Here is a 21,420-nt window from a genome sequence, read left to right as displayed (position 1 = left end):
CTGGATCGGAAGGCGGAGCGGAAATAGGAGATAGGGAGAGATCGAGGCCGTCCAAAGGGGTGGTCTGGGGAGAAACAACGTGGGGATGGGAGGTGGTCGGGGGGAGACAAGAGAGTGGGGTTTGAAAGTCTTTAAGGGTTTGGGGTTAATGGGTTTCACACTCGGATGAGGACGCCTCCAGCTAAAGCCACGTGGCTAGAGCATGCTGATAGAGACACGTGGAATAGGAGGACAGGTGGGGACCATGGGAATCCAGGGGGCTTGGGAGACATGGAGCATCCCTCCGACATTTTGCATGTGACTATGTAACCTCTGTTTAATTAAAATGGCCCTCCTTTCCTCTTTGGCCTTCCCTTCACTTGTCACCCATTTAATTTCAATATAAATAATTTCCAAATATCCTTTATTTTATTTTTTATTTTAAGATTATCATTCAGTTTTAGATATGGTATATGAATTCTACTTTCAGGCACGAGTATCCACAATTAGGTATTGTAGTCCATACTTACAAATTCATAATCTTGATGACATGGCATGAACTGCCAGGTAAGACGATTCGTGAGCAGCACACATGGAGGTGGGAGGGTGGGAGCAAGCGTGAGACAAGACCTTTTCTCGAGAAAAAAATGAGACGTACTTTTCTTTCTCAGTTTCCCATGAAACCCTTTGTGGTATAGGCTCTGTAGCCTCTCTAGGTCTCCAATTTCTTGACTTGGACTGTAGCACAAATACTTCACCCACACGTTTCCGCATAATCTCAGGATTGCCACTTATCCTGAGACCATCAGATAGGTTTCAGAACTGGGTTCCCTACCTCGATGAGGAGTACTGTCAGAGTGCCATTTTTTGTGTAAATATTGGTCCCAAGCTAGGGTATTTGTCAGGCAGTGAGTACATGCGTGGACAAGATATTGGGCCGGGCCCACTCAGGTATAACACTGATTTTGAAAAGGTAATTTATGGAGCTGGCGGGCCCCAAGCCACAGATTAAATTTGCTTAAGAGTAAAATTGAATCGATTAGTTATGGAGCTGGACGTTGGCGCACTTCTTGTGCTTGGTGGTGAGCCTTAATTCGATCCCCAACTACAAGTTGGCTGCCATTTTTTAAATTTCCAAGATTGAGTAATTGGGTCAAGGGATCCATAAATGATGTCTACAAGGAATTGTTTAAAATTTGAGATGGAGTTGTAGAAAGTGGGCCAAGTTAGATCCAGGAAAAATCTAGTTGTTTCAAAAAAAATAAAAATTTAGCCATGGAAGATGTCAACTCTCTAACTAACAAATGGATTTTTTTTTATTGCATTATTATTATTATTATTTTAGGGTTTGGGGGAAGGGTAGAAGAAGAGAGAGACAAGGGATAACTGCTAAGACAGGCTGAGGCCCAAATGGAGGCCCAACTTGTTGTGATGCTTAAATAAATAAACTGAGAGGTCCATTTCAACTGCCAAAATCAGGTGCCATTTTGTATAATATCCCAAAAAAAAAGAAGAGAAAAATAAAAAGAAAGCAAAGCAGAGGAGAAGTAGAAGAAGAATCAACCACCTATCCAAATTCTAAAGCGGTCTCTTCTCTCTCTCCTTTTTCCAACCTCAGCCTCCTCTCTGTAAAGCTACTCCCACATGCTCCTCTCACTCTCTTTTGGGAGGCTAAGTCACAGGTTTAAGTCCCAATACCGTTGCCTCTGATAAGGTCTAAAGCCCTACCATCACTCCATCCATATGTCTATTTGTCTACTTTCAACGCTTTCTTTGTATACAACTGCAGTGTCATGAAGAACAACTGGGCTACGTTGTTCCAGAGCTTCTACTTCTGGAGTGTGCTTTAATACGTGAAAAGAAAGAGAAATGGGAGAACAGAGTGGTTGGAGTTGGCCACCAACTGGGGCTCCGGCGAACGTGCAGAGAGAGGAGCACTGGAGGCATTTTGACAACTCTGTCAATGCGGTGTCATTTGGGTTCGTTGCCACTGCCATTCTCATCTCCATGTTCCTTGTCATGGCTATCTTTGAGAGGTTTCTCAGACCCACGCCGCCTTCTCTATCGCCGGCCACCGGCAGGGACCGCGGGGATGTCGAGTCCCAGATGGGGTTCAATGGGAAGCTTGGTCACCCATCACCTAAAGTGAGTAACCCATGTGTTTGCTTTTATTACATGCTTCTTTTTAACTTGTGGGTCACATCCTAAATTGCTAATTAGTGAAAAAATGCACAATTTTCTGTTTGGTTCTCGCCTCTCGGGAGCGGAAAGGAAGGAAAATGCCTGCAAGCGCCTCTGTTTTTCTAGTGTTTTTAACTTTTCCCTTATCAAGTCTTCTCTTTTTCCTTTCTCTCAAGCTTTCTGTTGACCGAATGATTTTCATTTTGACAGAAAATTAATTGCTTTCTTTTCTCTTTTGTGTATGTTTTGACGGTTTTGGGTGGTTATTTTGTTTTCTGTAGATAGTGATGATTACTTGTCTGACATAAAGTTTTTCATTTACAAGTAGTTTTCTTTGTGGTAATTTTATGAATTTCAGAGATTTCCCAGTCCTATATTTGGCTTGTTTATACCACCTCTTTATTTAATAAACGATGTTTTGCAAAGGATTTATAGCATTTATGGAGGTTGCTGTAGATATTTCCTTTTTTCATGGTGATTTCAAGGCTTTTTTTTTTCTCCTCTTTTCATTTTCCCTTCCCCTCAAAATATATAGCCTTCTCAGTTTCATGGGGCTTTTGATGTTTCCTTTAACCACCATATCATCTCTGGAAAACCCAAGAGAGGTTTTTGATCACATTATATAGACCATTTTAATCTGCTAGACCCTGGCCTTCCAAATTCTTGGAATGGCCATACCCCTAGCCATGTCTATCATATTTGTCTGTGTTCTGTAATAAAAATGTTTCATCCCTTGCTGGTGCCTAATGGATAACTAGCTCACCATTTGGCTAATCATTTTAACTGATTTAATGGGCATTGAACTTCAGCAAATTGAGTTCCATTCTAGAATGGGCAAACTTCAATCCAGAGTGACCTAAGTTGATAGAATGATAGACTTTGCGTAGACCATGGCATTAGTAGATTTTCTGTTTGGTAAGGATTCAGTTGCTTTTTACCCAATCTTATTTTCCAATCAACTTCTTCAAATGTCCACAAAAACTAGGATATATCTCTGGCAACATCATTGTCCTTTTGAATTTTCTTCTCATCCAAATTTATAATTTTTCATCAAAATTTTCTATGTTAATATTCTGTGCTGTCTTGTAATTATGATTGCTGGGCAATGGCCCGGCTAAGTAGTTGTCTGCTGAATGATTGGTCCCAACCAAACAGTCTGGGGACTATTTGTACTTCTTGGTGTCTAGCCCCATTTCTGTACATGGTGGGCATTAGGCCCCATCAGTGCCAACCTTTATGATGCTCCGCATGGCCATCACCGAGGGTCAGGGACAGGTAGTCAACTTTCTTTGTGGGCGAGTCCTTGTTTATTGTCTTTTTGCTTGGAGTTTTAAATGTGTATCAAACTAGCTTCTATAAACTTATTTACCTACTAAATTATGAATTAGCATGTGTGTGCTTTGTCTAGTAGTAGGAGATGATCAAAGTTAATTTGTTTTAAAGTATACCCTGTGGGTGCATCGCTTTAATTGATACCTACCTTCTCTGGAACATATAAGGCCCACCATCAAATGTAACCTTATTGTTCAATTGGAAGGAAACCTTTTGGGTTTGTCCTCTACTTAATGTTGCTTTTAGCTACAGAAAAAAGGAATAATCAAGGATTTTTGAGAATTCAAGTGGCCTTCAGTAGATGATATTATGATCCCATTGCTGTGGTAAATTTGAATGACAAAATGGGTATAAGTGATCAAATCTCCATGATGGGGCCCTCCATTTGTGTGGTCTAAATCACTTCGTATGTTACACTTGTATATCAATTGTGCTCGAGGACTCACATCTACTGTACTGGATTCAGACACTTGAGGCTTATGGTTTATGAAGTAGGGAAATATTAACATTTTTAGGATCCAAGGAGGAAGTCTATAATTGTGGTCTTTTCAAGGCTCACCCTCACTGATGGTCACCAAGCACACAAACAAAATATCTGAGTTAGTCCAATATGCAAAAACAAGTGACAAGAACACCATGTACGATTTTGTTACTTGATGTGTTGTTGTCATTCATGGTGAATGTGATCTGAGATCATCAAAAAAATGAAGCCTAGACCTGATGTTATGAATTTGTTCCCAGATCTAGGCCTAGAACTTGAAACTTCAAATGTAATTCCTAAAAACGAGAAAAAAAAAAATTCCCATGTGAGACTTATTCTTAAGTAGAAGATCCCTTTGCTTTATGGGAAAAAGAAATTATATGTTCTCCAGCTACTCTGTTTCTATATTATATCATCTAAATAAAGTGCCGACACGTCTCAGCCTCCACCATTTATATTCTGACCATTATACGAGAAAGAAGATGTCAAATATGTATGTAGGTTCTTGGGATAATGTTATTCATTATGTGCTGAAGAAAACAAAAAAAAATAAAAATGATTAATAATAGGAAAAGACGTGTAGGAAAACCGCAAAGAAACACTACCATGTGATTGGATTTAATGGATTTGTTTATTTTTTTCTGCTGTTGTTCGCTTTCCTTTTTTCACTTGCCAGATGATTCCTTATCATTCAGTGATGTCCAAATGACAGAAAATAAAAACTTGGGTATTTGTTAAGGTAATTGATGTGGTTGGTGAAGAACCTGCTCGATGACTTACTAGGGTAGTTTTGAGCCATTGTGGTTATTTTCTGCAGCTTCTAATGGTTTATCTTGTATGTACCTACATACTTGATACTTTTAAACCTAGTGACCTAACAAAAAACAAGTTTGGTTCTTGCCCTTTTTCATAATGTTGATGTTCTTATGGGATGTCATTTGTTTTGTTTCGATGAAGGTTTCAGTTCTAATTGTTATGTTTGTGGCTGGTATTGATGATTGTTCCTTGCCAATGCACCTGCATGCATGACACTGCTGATCAACTGACAAACAAACTAGCAGTTTAGTTTTTGCACGTTTTCACGATGTTGGCATTATGTGATTTCTTATGTTATGGCTTATGGCCCTTTGATAGGAGCAGCTGATAGAAAGACACTTGGCATATCCCCATCACTAGATTACTCTGGCCTTTCCTTTTCATTTCTGAACATCCTTCTTCTGGGCATGACATAGCTTCTTTAGATGCAATTTCCTATCATTCAAATCAATTGACTTTTCTCTCTTCAAAAATCTGCAGATGACTGTGTATGCAAGGGGAGTTTCAGTGTTGATGCCTGGAGAAGATATCCCGACATTCATTGCACATCCAGCTCCTGTGCCTTGTCCACCAGATCGCATCCCATGGCCTCTCAAAGAACATAATTCAACTGCCAATCCCTCCTCAAACCCCAACAATATTGCAGACACGGTGAACCAAGCTTCAACATGATAACACTGAATACCAGAAACATCTGCTTTTCACATCATCATTCTCTGCTGATGAGATAAAGTTCTACTCTACTTGGTTGAAGGTGCACAAGCAGATATGTAAAGTTTGAACTTGAGGTCAACCCTGCCTGGAAGCTTCATGTTCTCTGTGTATATAGGATTTAGTTGCTTACAGTGGGTTGGCTGGTTTAGTATCTCCTTCCTAATCAGATCTGAAGCATCTTTAGGCACAGGCCTATTTTACATGTCCATCTTTTTCCATAGTTTTCAGATTTTCCAAATGTAATTTGATTGGATTGCATATCAAATGGGTGAGTCTCCATGTACCAAAGGAGGAAAAAAAAGAGAGGAAAGTAAGAGGCTACTATTACGTATTAAAAGGGCTGGCTGAGGGAGTATTTTTCAGTTTTCACAAGTATGTGCAAAGTATCCATTTGTGATATTTGAGAATCCATTCTTCTTTAATGTCTGATGATCTGCTTTCCCAAGCACAAAAGTGTGCCCATTGTTGTGGTGGTTGGTAATTAAACCATTCTCCTGTACCAAGCATGAGAGTGCCCATTTGTTGTGCTTGAGAGCCCATGATTCTTCATTTTCCTATCACAAACCGCAATTTAGATAATATTTTTGTTTCGCACCAGCCAAGGCCCATTGCCAGATCCTACGGCAGTTCAGTACTATGTTTACAATGTTACACCTCCTAAGCTAAAGGAGGCAGCCCCATTTAATAAACCGATGTGGGCAGGCACGTTGTTCCACCGTATTGACGCAGACCTGAAGTTGGTTTTCGATGCGACCCATCTTTACTCCCTCGTGTGGCACCCAACTTATCGATCCAGGCTGAGCTACACCATTATCACCGTCAACAAACTAACTAGAAACATTATATCCTAACAACTTGGCAGGCCTGAAAAGGGAGGAAGACAACGTTCTATTGCAAGGAACCCAAAGGGCAAAATTGGGGACTTCTTTATATGGGAAAATGGGGTTCCACTGCCCATAGCGTCACTCATAAGAATACAACTCATAAGTGCGCCTAGAGGCCTGAATGGCTTAATCGAACCGCCCAAAAGCCCAATTTAAAAATAGCAGATACTGAAGGAAAGTTCTGAGTGGTGGACAGGCTAAAATGTCACCATCCGAATCCCATTTAGTCACAAAAAAACAAAAATCAAATATAGCAGGCTTGAATTTTGAACTTGGGAAACTTCCAACATTCCTTTTCTTTCATTGATTTTCACACGATTGGGTTGGAAAAGATTTGGTTTTGTCTGGTTGATAGACAAAGACGAAGACGGAAAAGAGTCCAAAAAGGCCCAATACTGCCTTTTCAATTCAATTCATAGAGTGTCCCCCACTCCCACCAAGTTCAGTTTAAAATGAGAATTAAAAGAAGGATGGACTACTAAATACTAATCCATTCCGTTGTCTTCATGCCCCAACGGCTCTCCCACGACTGGGATTCCCGCTAAGATGCCCCAAACTTCAACCCATCATTTAATGTAGATTTGTCTTAAATAACCCTTTTTCGTCAGCATATTTTTGTTTTTAAACTTACTCATTTGAATCATATCACAACCTGCTTATTTTTTGCCTTCTGTTTTTGTTCTTCTCTCTTGAGCTAGTTTTTCTGGGAAAGACCTCAAATATATAGTAGCTTGTTCATGCTTCCCCTTTCAGACTTGCCTCTTGTGCTTCAAAATAGTTTTTCCAAGGACCCTCGTTGATTTGGTGGTTTGTGAGGATGTGTAGTTTGATGGGACCATAAGCTTACACAGTGGTACCACAATTTGTCTATAAGCTCCAACCATGACTAACCAAACACAGCACCAGAAACACCCAAAAAATTTAAATTTACATTTTACAGTCCAAGAGGTTCAAGTATGAGTCGAGTGTTGTGGGCTAGTGGACCAATGCCCATGCATCAGGATGGAGGACCACAGCACTTGACAATCAAGACACTCAACCACTCTGTGCTCATCTACCAAAACACATTAATTCCTCTTTCGCTTGCTAAAAAACAAAGTGAGGAGCCACCCAATCGAACACTTATTACAATTATAATTTTTTTATATTTTGTTTTTCAGTTTCTAGTAGTACATTTACTTAATGACCAAAAATAAAGGGTTGGTTTGTGCCTTGTGGTACGTTGAAACCCATAGTGTGAATGCAATGTTGGTGATTGCGTATAAAGATAGGCGGTGCAGGAACAGAGTGAAAAAAATTAGGTCAATTACTGGCACTACGTAACCAGGTACCCAAAACTGTGACACAGAGCAATCATGGCAAGTTTCAGTGAGAGAGTGACAAAGCTTCCAATCCCGATATTGACCTTTGACTTCTATCTACATGACTACAACAAAACAAAAGTGGAAGAAGAAAGAAGCGGGGTCTACTAGCCGGCGATCCTAATTCCGGCACTCTCCCTATCCAAGACCATTCACTGGAGGGACCACAATTTGATTCCCTCCCGGGATATTCCTACAGAAAGATGAAACATTCTAACGACACCAGAGGATTTTCCAGTGACTCGTTCGTCGCCGGCGGCGGCGGCCACTTCCCTTCCTTCTCCGTCTGCTCTACATTTCTGCTACTTCCGGGCGCCGCCGCCGCCGGAACACGGCTAGGGGATTGCCCTGTCTTCCTTGCTGATGGGCTCCGTCCGATGCCGGATCTAGAAGCTCCATTATCGGAACGCGTAGCAGGGGACCTGGACCTCCGTGCGCCATTCTCGCTAGAGTCCCGCCGGCGCCTATCGATTTGCCTCACCGTAGGCTGACTCCCGTCTCTGGCGGAAACTGACCTCACTTTGCCAGGCGACGGTTCGGACCTCCTGGCCGGTGACTTTCCCACCCCCCACTCTCTCTTCCCTCCTAAATCCCCAGAAGGAGGGCGATGGTTGCTCAGGAACCTGGCCGGAGACCTCAACACCCTCTGCCGCACCTCACACTCGTCCCGGCTCCGCTCATCGTCGTCTCTCCTCTCGGTAATGGTGGTCGTGGAAACACTCTCGCTCATGCTACAAATCTCAGAAATTTCAGAAATCTCTTCTACAGTACTAACTGGAACTTTCTCTTGGATCTTCTCCTCTTCTTCAACCTTCTTCAACGCCAGTTTGGGAGAGGGAGGGGTAGTATTCTCTTCTTCTACTTCGGTAGGAGGGGGTTTGGGTGCGGGAGTTTCGGAGAGCACTTCCTTGACAGCCTCCTCCTCCATCAAAGGAGGCGGAGTAGCTTTGCCCTCACATCCTCTGCTATAATCCGAAGGCCAATGCTGATGCTGCTGTTTCTGTTTCTGTTGCTGTTTTAGAGGGGTGGAGGTGCTAACACAACAACCCATCTGAAATTAATAGCAGTAGCTACTAATGATGGAGGTTTAGGGTTTTTGTCACTGGCATTGCGCCTGAATTGGGAGGCGACGTGATTTTCCGGCTGAGATCAGAACAGAAGAAGCAGGTGGGAGTATTAATAGGAGCTGGTGATGAAGACCATGGGAGTCATGGGAGGGAGGGTAGTTGTTAATTGGCGAATGGATTTTGGGGGGCCACTGTAAATGTATTTAATGTAGAAAAGCTCCACGAATTCTATTTCCTTTTCACTGGGGAGTTGGGAGGGGGGGCCTGTGCCTTGGTTTCTCGTGATCCGTGCCGCATCACTCTCCCTGAATTTTCAACAAGTGGCGCATGTTCTGTTTTTTTATTTTTTTTCTTCTCTCTACTTTTTTCCACCGCCGATACATGTGATGTCCCCAGAATGGGCGTCCCACCGGGTCACCATTCCTAAACATTGCAGACGGACAAGTGGGTGGGCCATGGACTAATGAGTGATCCGACGGAGACCATGTCTTGAATATACTAAACCAATAAAAGATCACAACCGTCCAATCAGACATTCTCAGGTCAATTCATAATGTGGAAGATATGGGGGCCCTCACAGCTATTGTTCTTCATCAAATCCCCCTCTTCTTCGAGAACCCAGACTGAGCAATTGATGACAGTGCAAAAAGCCAAACCTAAAATAAATGATAAAAAAGGGCAATAATGATGGGAAAGTGGCAAGACAGATGAGGCTACAAAGTGAAACAAACCCCATGTTGGTTCAGATTTATTATATAGAGACGGGGATGGCAGAGATCTAAAAACCGAAGATCTCCAATAAAATAGCTACTGAACAACATCTGAGAACAAATTGAGTTGAATATACAGGTGGATGAGCAGATGAAAGTAAAACAATAAATAAAAGAGTCAAAGACAGGTGGATAAGCCGCGATATTATTAAAGAACCTCTCTTTTTATTCAGGCAGCAGGGAGGGGTGAAGGAGATGATGACGCCCAGGACATGGCCCGATCTGCGTCAATCATGGACTTGATGTAGAATTCACCCGCCTTGTATGAAGACCTCACCATGGGTCCTGAGGCCACGTACCGAAATCCCTGCCCACACACGGGAGCATATGTTACATCTAACTGCCTAATAAAACAACAAATACATGTGTCTATTTGACCTTATATCATTCAGTGTTTGACGACCGACAGACATGCAAACACAGAACCCAATCCAGCCTTGCAAATCACTGGTAAAAACCACACAAACATGGTACAAAGAAAATGCATCCAAGGATGAATTCCCTTAAGCTTCCCACCCCCAATACCTTTCCTTGAACTCTAAGCACAGCAATACAGGGACTATGGTGTTCTCTAATAGAATTTTCCAGGTTCCACTCTTCTCAAACACCATATGAAGACAAAATTATGAAGTTACTAAGAAAGATGAAATGGTGAATTGGTTTGGGGTGTTAAAACCAAGGACAAGAAGAAAACAAAGATCTACCATCCAAAGGAAAAATAATTTTTATTAGCACCAGATTGACAAGATTATAAGTCACCAATTAGCCAAGGAGATTGGTAACAGTCTTAGTTGAAACATGAACAAAGCACTAAAATCATGCACGAAATTAAGCACTCTGAAATATCATCTTACAGGACTAGCCAAATCAGCATAAAGTGTTTAGATGCAACCTGAACAAAAAATTTAGAAGGAAAAGAAAAACTAAGAACTGATGCCAAGAAGTGAAAATCATGTCTGGCACAACTAGAAGTTTGATGCCTGTAAATGATGAAAAGCACCTTAAGGTGGGACAACATTCAAACAAATGATGATCAGCACCTCAAAATGGTGACAACATTCAAACAAATGATGATCAGCACCTCAAAATGGTGACAACATTCAAACAAATGATGACCAGCACCTCAAGGTGGTGACAACATTCAAATTCTAGTCATTACAATCAGATAAAAATGATTAAAACAATGGTACATGCAATCAGGAAAATATGCAAAGGACCTTGATGGACCACAAAGATAATATTGAAGGGCACTTAATTCAATAATACTGTAAATTTACGTACCCATACATATCGAACAATTCTAAGTGAGGTTCCCACAAGAAAGAAAGCACAGAAAAATATGAAGGAAACAAGAAAATGGTGACAAGAGAACTAAAAAAGAAGCAATAGAAGTGAAATTCAATGACACATGCAGGTGAAGTATGATATAGCTCATTGATGGTGTAGCAATGATAATCATAAGGATATGTATGGTCACACTGGAATACATAAGAGAACATAAAACAATGAGGTTTTACATGTGCCAAAAGTAAATGAGGGGTCAAAGCATACCATATCCATGCCAAGTATTCGATATTTCTCAAAAGCCTCAGGAGTAATGTACTCAGACACAGGCATATGACGCTTTGACGGTCTCATATACTGACCAAAGGTCATGACATCAACACCTGCAGCCCTGACCTTTTCCATAGTTCTCACTACTTGATCAGGTGTTTCCCCACATCCCAACATTATTGATGTCTTGGTTAGTGTACCGGCATCAGCATATTCTTTGGCTAACTTTAAAACTTCCAAAGATTGCTTGAAATTAGCACGATGGTCCCGAACTGCACTTTGAAGCTCTTCAACCGTCTCAATATTGTGAGCAAAAACATCTAATCCAGATTTAGAAACTTTTTCCACACAGCCAGGGTCTCCTCGGAAGTCAGGAACTACACAATTCCCAACAATAAAAACCAGGTTTAGAAAGAATGAACCATGAGAGCAACTGGGGAATTCTAGAGGTGAGAATAAAAATGATTCCTTGAAGGTTGGTTTCCATGAAATATCAACCAACGTTCAGTCTGCATTGTCATGGAGTGCAATCTGGTATTTTATACAAAAAGCAATAAAGCAGATTACTACCAAGGGCTTCAATCAGCATATTGGGCTTCAGAATCTTCAATTTCTGCACCGTCTCAGCAAAATGACCACTCCCTTGATCAGGTAAATCATCACGATCAACACTTGTAATCACAACATAATCCAGACCCCAGGATGCAATAGCCTCAGCAACCTTGGAGGGTTCATCTGGATCAGGAGGGGGAGGGGTTCGTGATGTCTTGACGTTGCAGAATCTGAAAAGAAGCAAGTAAATGTCTGTATAATAAGATTTCAGTCAAGAACCCTCACTTCTTAGAAAAAATCTCACAATTGCTTTTTATCTGAGAATTGGGGCAAAATCACAAACAATCACAAGCCACAATGTTTTGCTGTCAGATATTTACCTTGAAACAAATTAAAATGCTTCACCTTATATTTGCATTGTCCACTTGACATTTCTCAACACTCGTTACTGCATTCATTATAATAACTCTTAAAGAAAACAACTACTGTGGCTCCATTTGGATTATGAAAAATTTGCACAAAAGTACGAGGAAAGGGGAAAAAAACGGAAACAGGAACAAGAATAAAAATCAAATTTATCATCAATAATTTTTTCTATCATGTTTCTGCAATTTTATCTCTTCTATATAGAGAATGAAAAATTTTAAATGTATAAGTATTTAATTTCTTTTATTTTCATTTCTATGCCATTTGGAGTCTAAACATTGTAATCCTCAGAGTGGCAAATACAAAGCAAACACCCCGACTCACCAATGGAGAATATGAAAACTGAGAACAATCCCAGTCGTAATCTTTAACAAGCAGAAACATTATTCATTGGCATAGTTCTAGCATACTATGTGGCATTAATGCCAAGTGTATCGGTGTCTAAAACATCAACCTACAGAATTCATGATATCACAACACAAGGATATTACCTTCTTTTTTTTTTTGACAAAAAAATAATAATAATAAGGAGAAAATTTATGTTATTAAAAACAAACATAGACATATTAATATACTAAAAAAAACCCTTATTTATCTAATAAACAAAGAAACAAAAATACTGAAAAAGTATTCAAAACTTTAAAATGCTGACCTAAAAGGTTATGTGTCCCTTCACCATGAAATTGCATAGGCATACAACAAATATTAACACATTTTGGTAATATTAATTGAAAACGGCATTCCTCTAGTTAAGAAGCGAGTTCTCACATATTGTTAATCATTTTCATGACAGATGGTATACTTATGAAACAATCAGAGCCATGTTTGAATGATTGATTGTGCAAGAAATTGTGCTGATTTTTTGTTTTTTTTTTTTTTTTGTGTTTTGGATTCATAAAATATATTATTTTTATTTATTTATTTTTGTCCTCACTAAGACTTGAAACTGGAACCTCCCACAGCCCTACCCCAACCTTGTACCAGCAAAAAGTTACACTGATTAAATGAGGTTTAATTAGATTCAGAAAAGGGCGAGAGAGAGATTGAGCAACATGATCAAAAGGTTTCTAAATGCACTTCAACCATACAAGGAAATTGAATAAAATCAAATGGCAATACTCATTCAATAAGGCTGATTTTTTGGACAAATGATTTTTCAATTAAATAAGCCAACTACATGGTGTGATATTAGTTGATCATATATGAGCCCATGCTTCCTGACTGCAATAAACCAGCCATAACATTAACTTGTTTTTTTTTTTTGATAGACAACATTAGCTTGTGACATCATCACACATTAGTACATTTACAAGGGGAGAAGTATAGGTGCCATCCTGTCTGTAACGTAAGTCATGACCAAAGCCTTTACTTTTTGTTTCCTGATAACATAAATTCAGAGGATGCTTGTAGTGTTACTTAACAAGCTTATTGTAGAATTAAACCTCTTGTATAGATATGGTAGCAGCAAGATGGAAGAGGATGGAGTTGGGTATTGCAGGATAATAATATGAAAACAAAGAATGAAAGTACAAAAAGAATGGTTCTAAAGAAGTATTAGTTCAAAAATTAGAACCAGTATTCAATCGCAATGTGACTATAACATTCATCAAAAGATAATAACAAATGTGAACACAACATAAACTACAAAAATGTAAAGTAGTTCAGAGTAGATGTCATGAAACAAAATTTTACTTCAACTAGTTAAAAACATAAGCTTCCTCTGGCAGACTTAGTTTAACAGTCAAAGAGGAAAAAAGAATACCCACTCAGCGAGAATACAGGCTTTACCAGGAGTACCAACACCAACTGAAATTAACTTCACACCAGCTGAATCAAATGTTTCTTTTTACATATTTAAACATTTTTACAATGTTATGTTTGACATTTTATTTGTTTACCCTCTCTTTGCTTGGTGAGAAAGCTACAGAATGGAAAGAAAGTGGTATATATTGTGATTTTTCAAGTTTAGTTTTTAATTTGGCATACTATCTGTTTTATAGGTTTTGGAATATTGGAAAATCTAAGCACCATGTTTTTTTTTTTTCTCACTGAATATTTATTAGTTATGTAGTTTTGAATTTTTGAAAGCAATAATGTTGAATATTTATTAGTCATGTAGTTTTGAATTTTTGAAAGCAATAATGTTGAATATTTATTAGTCATGTAGTTTTGGTTTTCTGAAAGTTAACTGGCTTGTGATTATTGCTGGAGTTTGGAAACTGGGATTCAAACTTTTGTTTTTCCTTCTCTTCCTCTATATTCTAAGCAATCTAAAAGAGGATTGGGGTTTATTGGTAGTTTGACTCTGTAATGGCAATGAGAATGACTGTCAACCAATTAGATATTTTGGAAAATGATTGAAAATTTTAATTAAAAAAATTCCCAACTAGTTTTTTCTCTTTCCCTTAAATTTTCTCTCAGATCAAATGCAGGGTTTGTGAATTTTCCATATTTTGGTTGATAGATTAACAGAATTTATGCTTTATGCAGTTTTTTGGAATTGGTTGAGGTTCAGATAACAAAATCAGGTTTTTTGGGGGGAAAATTATGATGATTAGACGAATATAAAGCTTTTGGATAAATTCCAAGTTATGGAGTTCCCTTGTATTTCTGAATGGATTTGCTGATGTGGAATGCTACCAAGTGTTTGTGTTCCAATATTTTGTTGGAAAGTCTGTATATCCTGTTGTCCTAGAAGCTGCCAATACAGCGTTTCGTGATAAAAATGCAGTATTGATATTAAACTCTAACAAGAGAACTCACGACAGTAACATCAACTTTGGATGGGTTAAAATTTGTCATAGCAAAATGCCAAGAACCAAGATACACAGCATTCATGTGAAGCTGTTTTCAAATTCCAAGAACTTATGACTGTTTCCATTTTCAAAATCTAATATCCTTTTGCTTTTTTGCTTTTTTGTTTTTTTCTAAACTCTTTATTTTTAAAGAAATTTATATTCCGTACAAAATTTCTACCCAATACTGTTTCCTCCTGATCTTCTGATTATTCTTACCTTTACTTTCTTTTTCATTGTCATTAACTCTAATTCCCATTTCATAACGTTATAAAACCAAAGCCCTAGCTTGCTGTGATTTGACTATAGGTAGCAACCTTAAGATTATTCTACAGTAGGTTTGGTATTGAAGGAAATTAGTAAAGGTTTTGAAGTTACTGGCACAATTTATGCAACCATGACTCAAGGCCATAGTCTCATAATGCAACAACGATTGGTTGTGCCAAAGATAAAACAGAGAAGGATCCATGTAATTAGTTCCCTCCTTCGATTTGCTGTGTGTACCCACAAACTCTCACCAAGATTTTCTTGCAGTAAGTCTAATAAGTAGATTCATTCCTCAGTATGTGTCTCTAATTTTGAGAAATTTGTTTGTGGTTGCCAAATGCCTAGAACTGAGAGGGAGAGGTTATATGCATTACCTGGGGAACCTAGTGTTTTAGTGATCCAGAGAAAAAACCATAGAAAATAATGTGCTTGTGGGGTACTGATGGTTCTAGGAAGAGATCTGGGATCAGTCTTTGAGGTGGGGCTACTGCTTTTCTAGGCATAGGGATATAAGATCAACCCAGATTCTCATACTTATTCTTCCTTGTCCTCCCACCACATTTAATGGAAAAAAGATAATACCCAGCTCCAAACATCCAGAGCCAGAAACAGAGACCTACCTCTGTGTGTGTGTGTGTGTGTGAGCCTGTGAGGGGGTAGGGGGGGTGGGGGGGGATAGTGCTCATTTTCAGAGGTGGTGGAGATACCACCATGTTCAGTGTCGTGAACCCAAATGGACCAGCTATTGCACCATATCCTAAACAGAGCGGGATTCTGCATAACTACTACTTTCCTGTTTACCAAACAATTCTATGTTCTAAAGAGGAAAAAAAGAAGTGGAGAAAGATAACAAAATGTTGACTAACAAATATGATCTCTTTTTCTTCAATTCATCAGAAGACGAGAGAGCTATTCTCGAAGCTGTCATAAAGGATTGAGGTTTCACATTTTAAGGGAAATTTGATCGAATTTAACATTATCACAATAAAATTCCAAAACCTTGAGCTAAAACCAATAAAAATTTTGAGCTTGATTACAGCCATGCGGATAGCAACTGTCACTGCACCAGCAAACTGAATTCAACATGCTAACAGAACATATCTACCATCTACATATGGGAGATCATGGAAAAATCAAAATCTGCAGCTTGCAATTTCAGTCCATGGAAAAAGGGCCCAGGGCCAAAAATGAACTGAATAGTGGTATTGATATTAAACTCTAACAAGAGAACTCACCACAGGAACATCAACTTTGGATGGGTTAAAATTTGTCAAAGCAAAATGCCAAGAACCTACATAAACAGCATTCATTGTGAAGCCAATTTCAAATTCCAAGAACTTATGACTGTTTCCATTTTCAAAATCCAATATTTTTTTGGTTTCTTCTTTTTTCCTAAACTCTATATTTTTTCTTCCAACTTCAACTTCACAATCAAATCACCAAATTCAAATACTAGAACCCATCTAGGCAAATCAAATTCATTGGGCCGATATTGATGCTCCAGGTCATGTAGGACTGTGATTCATAAAACCAATCTAAAATGGCCAACAGAACACGACCGAATTCGGAGCATCTCGAATCAACGAAACAACCAAACAACAAAAATTCAAACATCAAAACCACCTACAAAAATCAAAATCATGAAATTGAAGGAATCAAAACTACCTGCATCCACGAGTGCAGGTGTCACCCAAGATCATGATGGTCGCAGTGGCAGTGCCGGTCTCGCCACCGGACCAGCACTCGCCCATGTTGGGGCAGCGGGCCTCTTCGCAGACCGTGTGGAGGTTCAATTGGCGGAGCTTTTTCTTGATCTGGGTATATTTGGCACCGCCCGGGATAGACTCCTTCATCCATTTGGGCTTAGAGAGAGGCTTCTTCTTGGTTCCTACCTCGACGGAATAATCATCGGAAGTCTGGAGGCGGACAAAGTCTGAAAGGGAGGGGGATTCAACGGCAAGGCGATGGCGGAGGGAGGCTAGGGTTTGAGGTGGTTCGGGGTTTGTAGGAGGAGAAGAGCAGTGGCGGAGAGAGATGAGTGAGGATAATAGAAGGACAGAATTGTTATGGTTATGGCGGTGGTGCCGGAGGGCCAGTGATGAAAGGCGTGTATACATTTCTCCGCTAATTTGGCTAATCGGCTTTGGCTCTCTCCGTATCTTTGATTTGGTGTGTGTGGGCGTGGAGATTGGGTGGCACAGGTCAGCCAACCAACCTTGACTCACTTGAAATTTTGTTCCATCGTTGATCGGACTTGATGAACCATTTTTCTGATCTTATAAATATATAACCAAGGGTTAAAAATATCAAAAATTACGAAAATATCCGTGATTGAATTTTACGAAAGCATCGCAAATTCAGACAAAAATATGGATGAAATAAAAATTCGTAAAAATATGAAACAATTAAAAATAAAAATATAATAATACACCTATTAAATTTATTTTATTAAAAAAATTAATATATATAATACACATTTAAAATAAAATTTTTAATGCTTCATACCCGTAAAAATTTGTGATATTTCAGGTGGAATTTGAAAATATATTTTATATTAAATATTTAAAAATAATAATATATATGTGATTTTAAAAAAATATATATTTAGAATTTTACTTACAAATTTATATATATTTTATATTTAATTAATATATAAAATATAAATAAAGACTCGAGGTTTTATATTTTTAATAATCTGTTAAAATCAAACATTCCATGTATTTGACCCACGTAACCAGTCCCAGATTATTGAAAAAAAAATCCAAAATTAGCCATAAAATTTCGGGAAAATCGGATATTATCGGAAAAAATATCAAAAAAATCTTGATAAAATCTTTTTATAGGTCCGGATATCGAAATTATCAGCTAAATATCTAAAAATCCAAAATATCGAAATAATGGCTAAATATCTCCATTTAATTATAAAAAAAATCCAAAAAATCAATATGTAACCGTTTTTTAAAACATCTAACAATAGTTTTTAACAACATTTTTTAATATTTTATAAAATAAAATTTTATTTAAAAAATTAAATATTTTAGACTTATTTTTAATATTCTTAAAATAAATTTTATATTTGAAACTTTGTTTTTCATCATTATACATGTTTATATAATTATTTTTTAAAATAATTTTAAAAAATATAAGTGATAATAATTAAATGATGTTTTTTGAAATAGTATATTTTTTGTTTTTTTAAATATAAAATGGTTTTTTAATTATTAAAAATTTGTTTGGAAACTATTTTTTAATTTAGAATAAAAAAACACGTTTTGCAACAAAAAATTATTTTTTATTTGTGTTTTTTGGATAACATTTTTAGATGTTTTATGTTATTTTTTGAATGATTATTTTAAAAAATAATCAAATAACAATTTTTAAAATGGTTATTAAAAAAATTATTTTTCATAATTATTTTTTTTAAAAGTTATCAAATTACTTTTATTTTTTAATTTAAAAAAATTATTATAAAAAACAGTTCCCAAATGTCCCATAAGGAAAATCTTCGGCATCCAACGATTCTGGGAGAAGACAGCTATACCTTTACGCGTAGTTAGTGAAGGAAGGAATGACACACAAACAAATTTAAAAGGAATGTAATGGAAAAAGGATGCCCCCCTTCTAAGCAATGGCCCTATGTCGTCGATCATTCAGCGTCTCGTTAAAGCAACGGCCCCTGTTTGATTATTTTGTGTGCGAGGAAGGTGATTTTCAGTGGGGGTGAATTATCGGTTGATTATTACTTGCTAACAACATTTGTATGGTGGTCACTGGTCACACGCCTACCACCAGAAAGTTGGTGGAGGTTAGGGTTTTAAGGGCGGGGGCAATTGAATCTGACCCACTTTAAAGTTTAAACCCCCATCTAAATCATAGACCCAGTCACTTTTTTAAAGTTGAACCAAAAATTATGGCAATCTTTGTATAATCATATGATATTTGTGGGGTTCCACCCTCATACTTTTCTCTTTGATTATGGTCTAGTGGATTGGGTGATTAAGGACAAGTACAGCTGGACAAAGGGAAAAGATAGGGACGGAGGATTAAAATAATATACAAAATCAATAAAGAAGGCAAAAGTTACACATAGAATTTTTTAAGTATGACGTGGCATTCCCTTTTTTAATTGAGGCGATGGGTAGCCTTGGGATATTCAAACTAAATTTTGAATCTTACTCCAATTTTAATTAAAAAAATTTATATTTTTTTGAGGATATTTCTTGAAAATAATCTAAGCATGGTTTCCTTTTGTATTTTATTTAAAAAATTTCTAGACTATATTTGATTTAAATATTATTTAAACAAGATAATATTTCTTATATTATATTTGATTTTCATATATAGAGGCTTATCATATATTATTTGATGATAATATATTGATTATTAAATTATTTGTTATATACCATTTCAAATAAACAAGTAAGAAATAAGAAGTAGAAAACGGTACTTATGAAGTTTGATACTTATGAACAAGTAGTTTTTTTATTAATATATATAACATGAATTTGATTCCAATTCACCCATTTAATAATTTATAACTCTAAATTATTTTAAATAAATATTATTATTGGTGTCAGATTTGGTTAGTCTCTGATATGATATTAACGACATGAATTATGACTCATAATTTAGTCAATTGTAAATCGTTTTTATTTTTTTCATAAAATAATATTAAATCTACATAGATAGAAATTCCCAAACAAGAATGGACGGCTAACAAAATACTTTAAAAAACAAACATATCTATTTAAAAAAAATGTAAGGTGTCAATCTGTCAAACATTAAATATTATAATTACAATATAATCCTAACAATACTCAAAGTTTTGTTCCTAAAAAATTAAAATGGAATTAAATTACTTGAGAAGGTCAATGGGAATTAAAAGATTCAACTCGTTCAAAACCTATTAAACCTTTAACAACTTCTTCAAAAATTATACAACATACAAATGGTACTATTCAAATAGAATTTAGTTCGACTTCTAGATATTCATTTAATCAATATTTTGTGTCTACAAGACATTCTACTTCAAATGCAAGCTTAAATGGTATCGATTTTACTCAAAAAATTCCTACTCCTATATATCAATAATAAGAATCTCATCCTGTGTCACCTACTCATTAGGATATGTATCATAATCAAGTTAATATTATTCATAAGAAAAATTATAAAAAGACTTTTTTTACTCCTAACGTATGATGGATAAAATCATATTATTTTGTCTCTTATAATAATACCAAAATAACTTATTTTCAAACACTTCCTCCTCAAGCTATAAATGCATTAAGAAAACAATATGAAAATATATATGAATCAAAATAAAATGACAATTCCTTTTTTTTATTGGTTTTTCCTGCTTAGAAAACAAATAAAACAAATTACAACTTTAAGAAATGAAGAAGGACATCAATTAGCAATAAAACACACATAAAATGTTCAAAGAATTTCAACAATAACCTCAGGTTCCCAACCACCCTTAAATAATCATCAATTTAATTTTGATAACAATTCAATTTCTGCCTCACCCTTCAAAATTCCAATAACCAAATATGAACAAAGTCTCGTAATTTACAAAGATATTAGACAAGTTCAACAACAATTAAATTATACAAATCATTATTTTCAACATTTAAATCAACAAACAACAAAAATTTCTCAAAATCTAAATTTTCTTCAATTTTATCATCATCATCATCATTTGTCAAGACTTTAAAACAACCTTTTATTATTCCTATAAATGCTACAAATTCAAATATCCAATTAGCAACACCAACGGAAACAATGTTAAAAGAAATACAACTTAAATTAGATAAACTCCAAAATATAACAAAAAGAAAATCAAAAATCAATAAAATAGAAGAACAGTTCAAAATGTCTCATGATTCAATAGTAAAACCCCCTACAACAGTCAATGCAATTTCTAATAATTTTGTAAGTAGAAAAAATTATTATTCAAAACCCTATTTTTCTAATGTTCAATTGGAAAAAATAAATTATCAATTAGCTGCTAGTTATGATGATAGTAGTTTTTATGAATGGAATATAGATGGAATAAGTGAACGTCAAATAATTAATTTACTTCGTGAAATGATCATGGTTGCTAATGCTTATAGAATCAAGACTAATAATTCTGACTTTCATGCTATCGATGCCTTAGTCATATGATTCACTAGATTACTTAAAGGTTGGTAGGATCATTATTTGAGTCAAAATGATAGAGAATACATATTAAATGCAAAAA

The 21,420-nt window shown here is 36.6% G+C and overlaps 3 protein-coding genes across 3 annotated transcripts; 1 reads left to right on the top strand and 2 right to left on the bottom strand.

Moving 5' to 3' along the window:
• Positions 1-1,479: 1,479 nt before the first annotated feature.
• On the top strand, positions 1,480-5,925 carry LOC100241762 (uncharacterized). Its single transcript, XM_002265028.5, has 2 exons — positions 1,480-2,124; positions 5,270-5,925. The coding sequence occupies exons 1-2, from the start codon at positions 1,849-1,851 to the stop codon at positions 5,459-5,461; spliced, it is 468 nt and encodes a 155-aa protein (XP_002265064.1). The 5' UTR covers positions 1,480-1,848; the 3' UTR covers positions 5,462-5,925.
• Positions 5,926-7,675: 1,750 nt separating this feature from the next.
• On the bottom strand, positions 7,676-9,410 carry LOC104878407 (uncharacterized). The gene has a single exon (XM_010648711.3). The coding sequence runs from the start codon at positions 8,797-8,799 to the stop codon at positions 7,942-7,944; it is 858 nt and encodes a 285-aa protein (XP_010647013.1). The 5' UTR covers positions 8,800-9,410; the 3' UTR covers positions 7,676-7,941.
• Positions 9,411-9,537: 127 nt separating this feature from the next.
• On the bottom strand, positions 9,538-17,331 carry LOC100251365 (lipoyl synthase, mitochondrial). Its single transcript, NM_001397934.1, is given in 4 exon segments — positions 9,538-9,892; positions 11,137-11,516; positions 11,710-11,921; positions 16,845-17,331. Coding segments are annotated over 4 exon segments (1,182 nt in total). The 5' UTR covers positions 17,297-17,331; the 3' UTR covers positions 9,538-9,754.
• Positions 17,332-21,420: the final 4,089 nt, after the last annotated feature.

This window comes from Vitis vinifera, chromosome 10 (genome assembly GCF_030704535.1).
Source record: "Vitis vinifera cultivar Pinot Noir 40024 chromosome 10, ASM3070453v1".
NCBI lineage: Eukaryota > Viridiplantae > Streptophyta > Magnoliopsida > Vitales > Vitaceae > Vitis > Vitis vinifera.
Note: the sequence above shows the minus strand (reverse complement) of the source record. Positions and strands in the feature narration are given on the sequence as shown.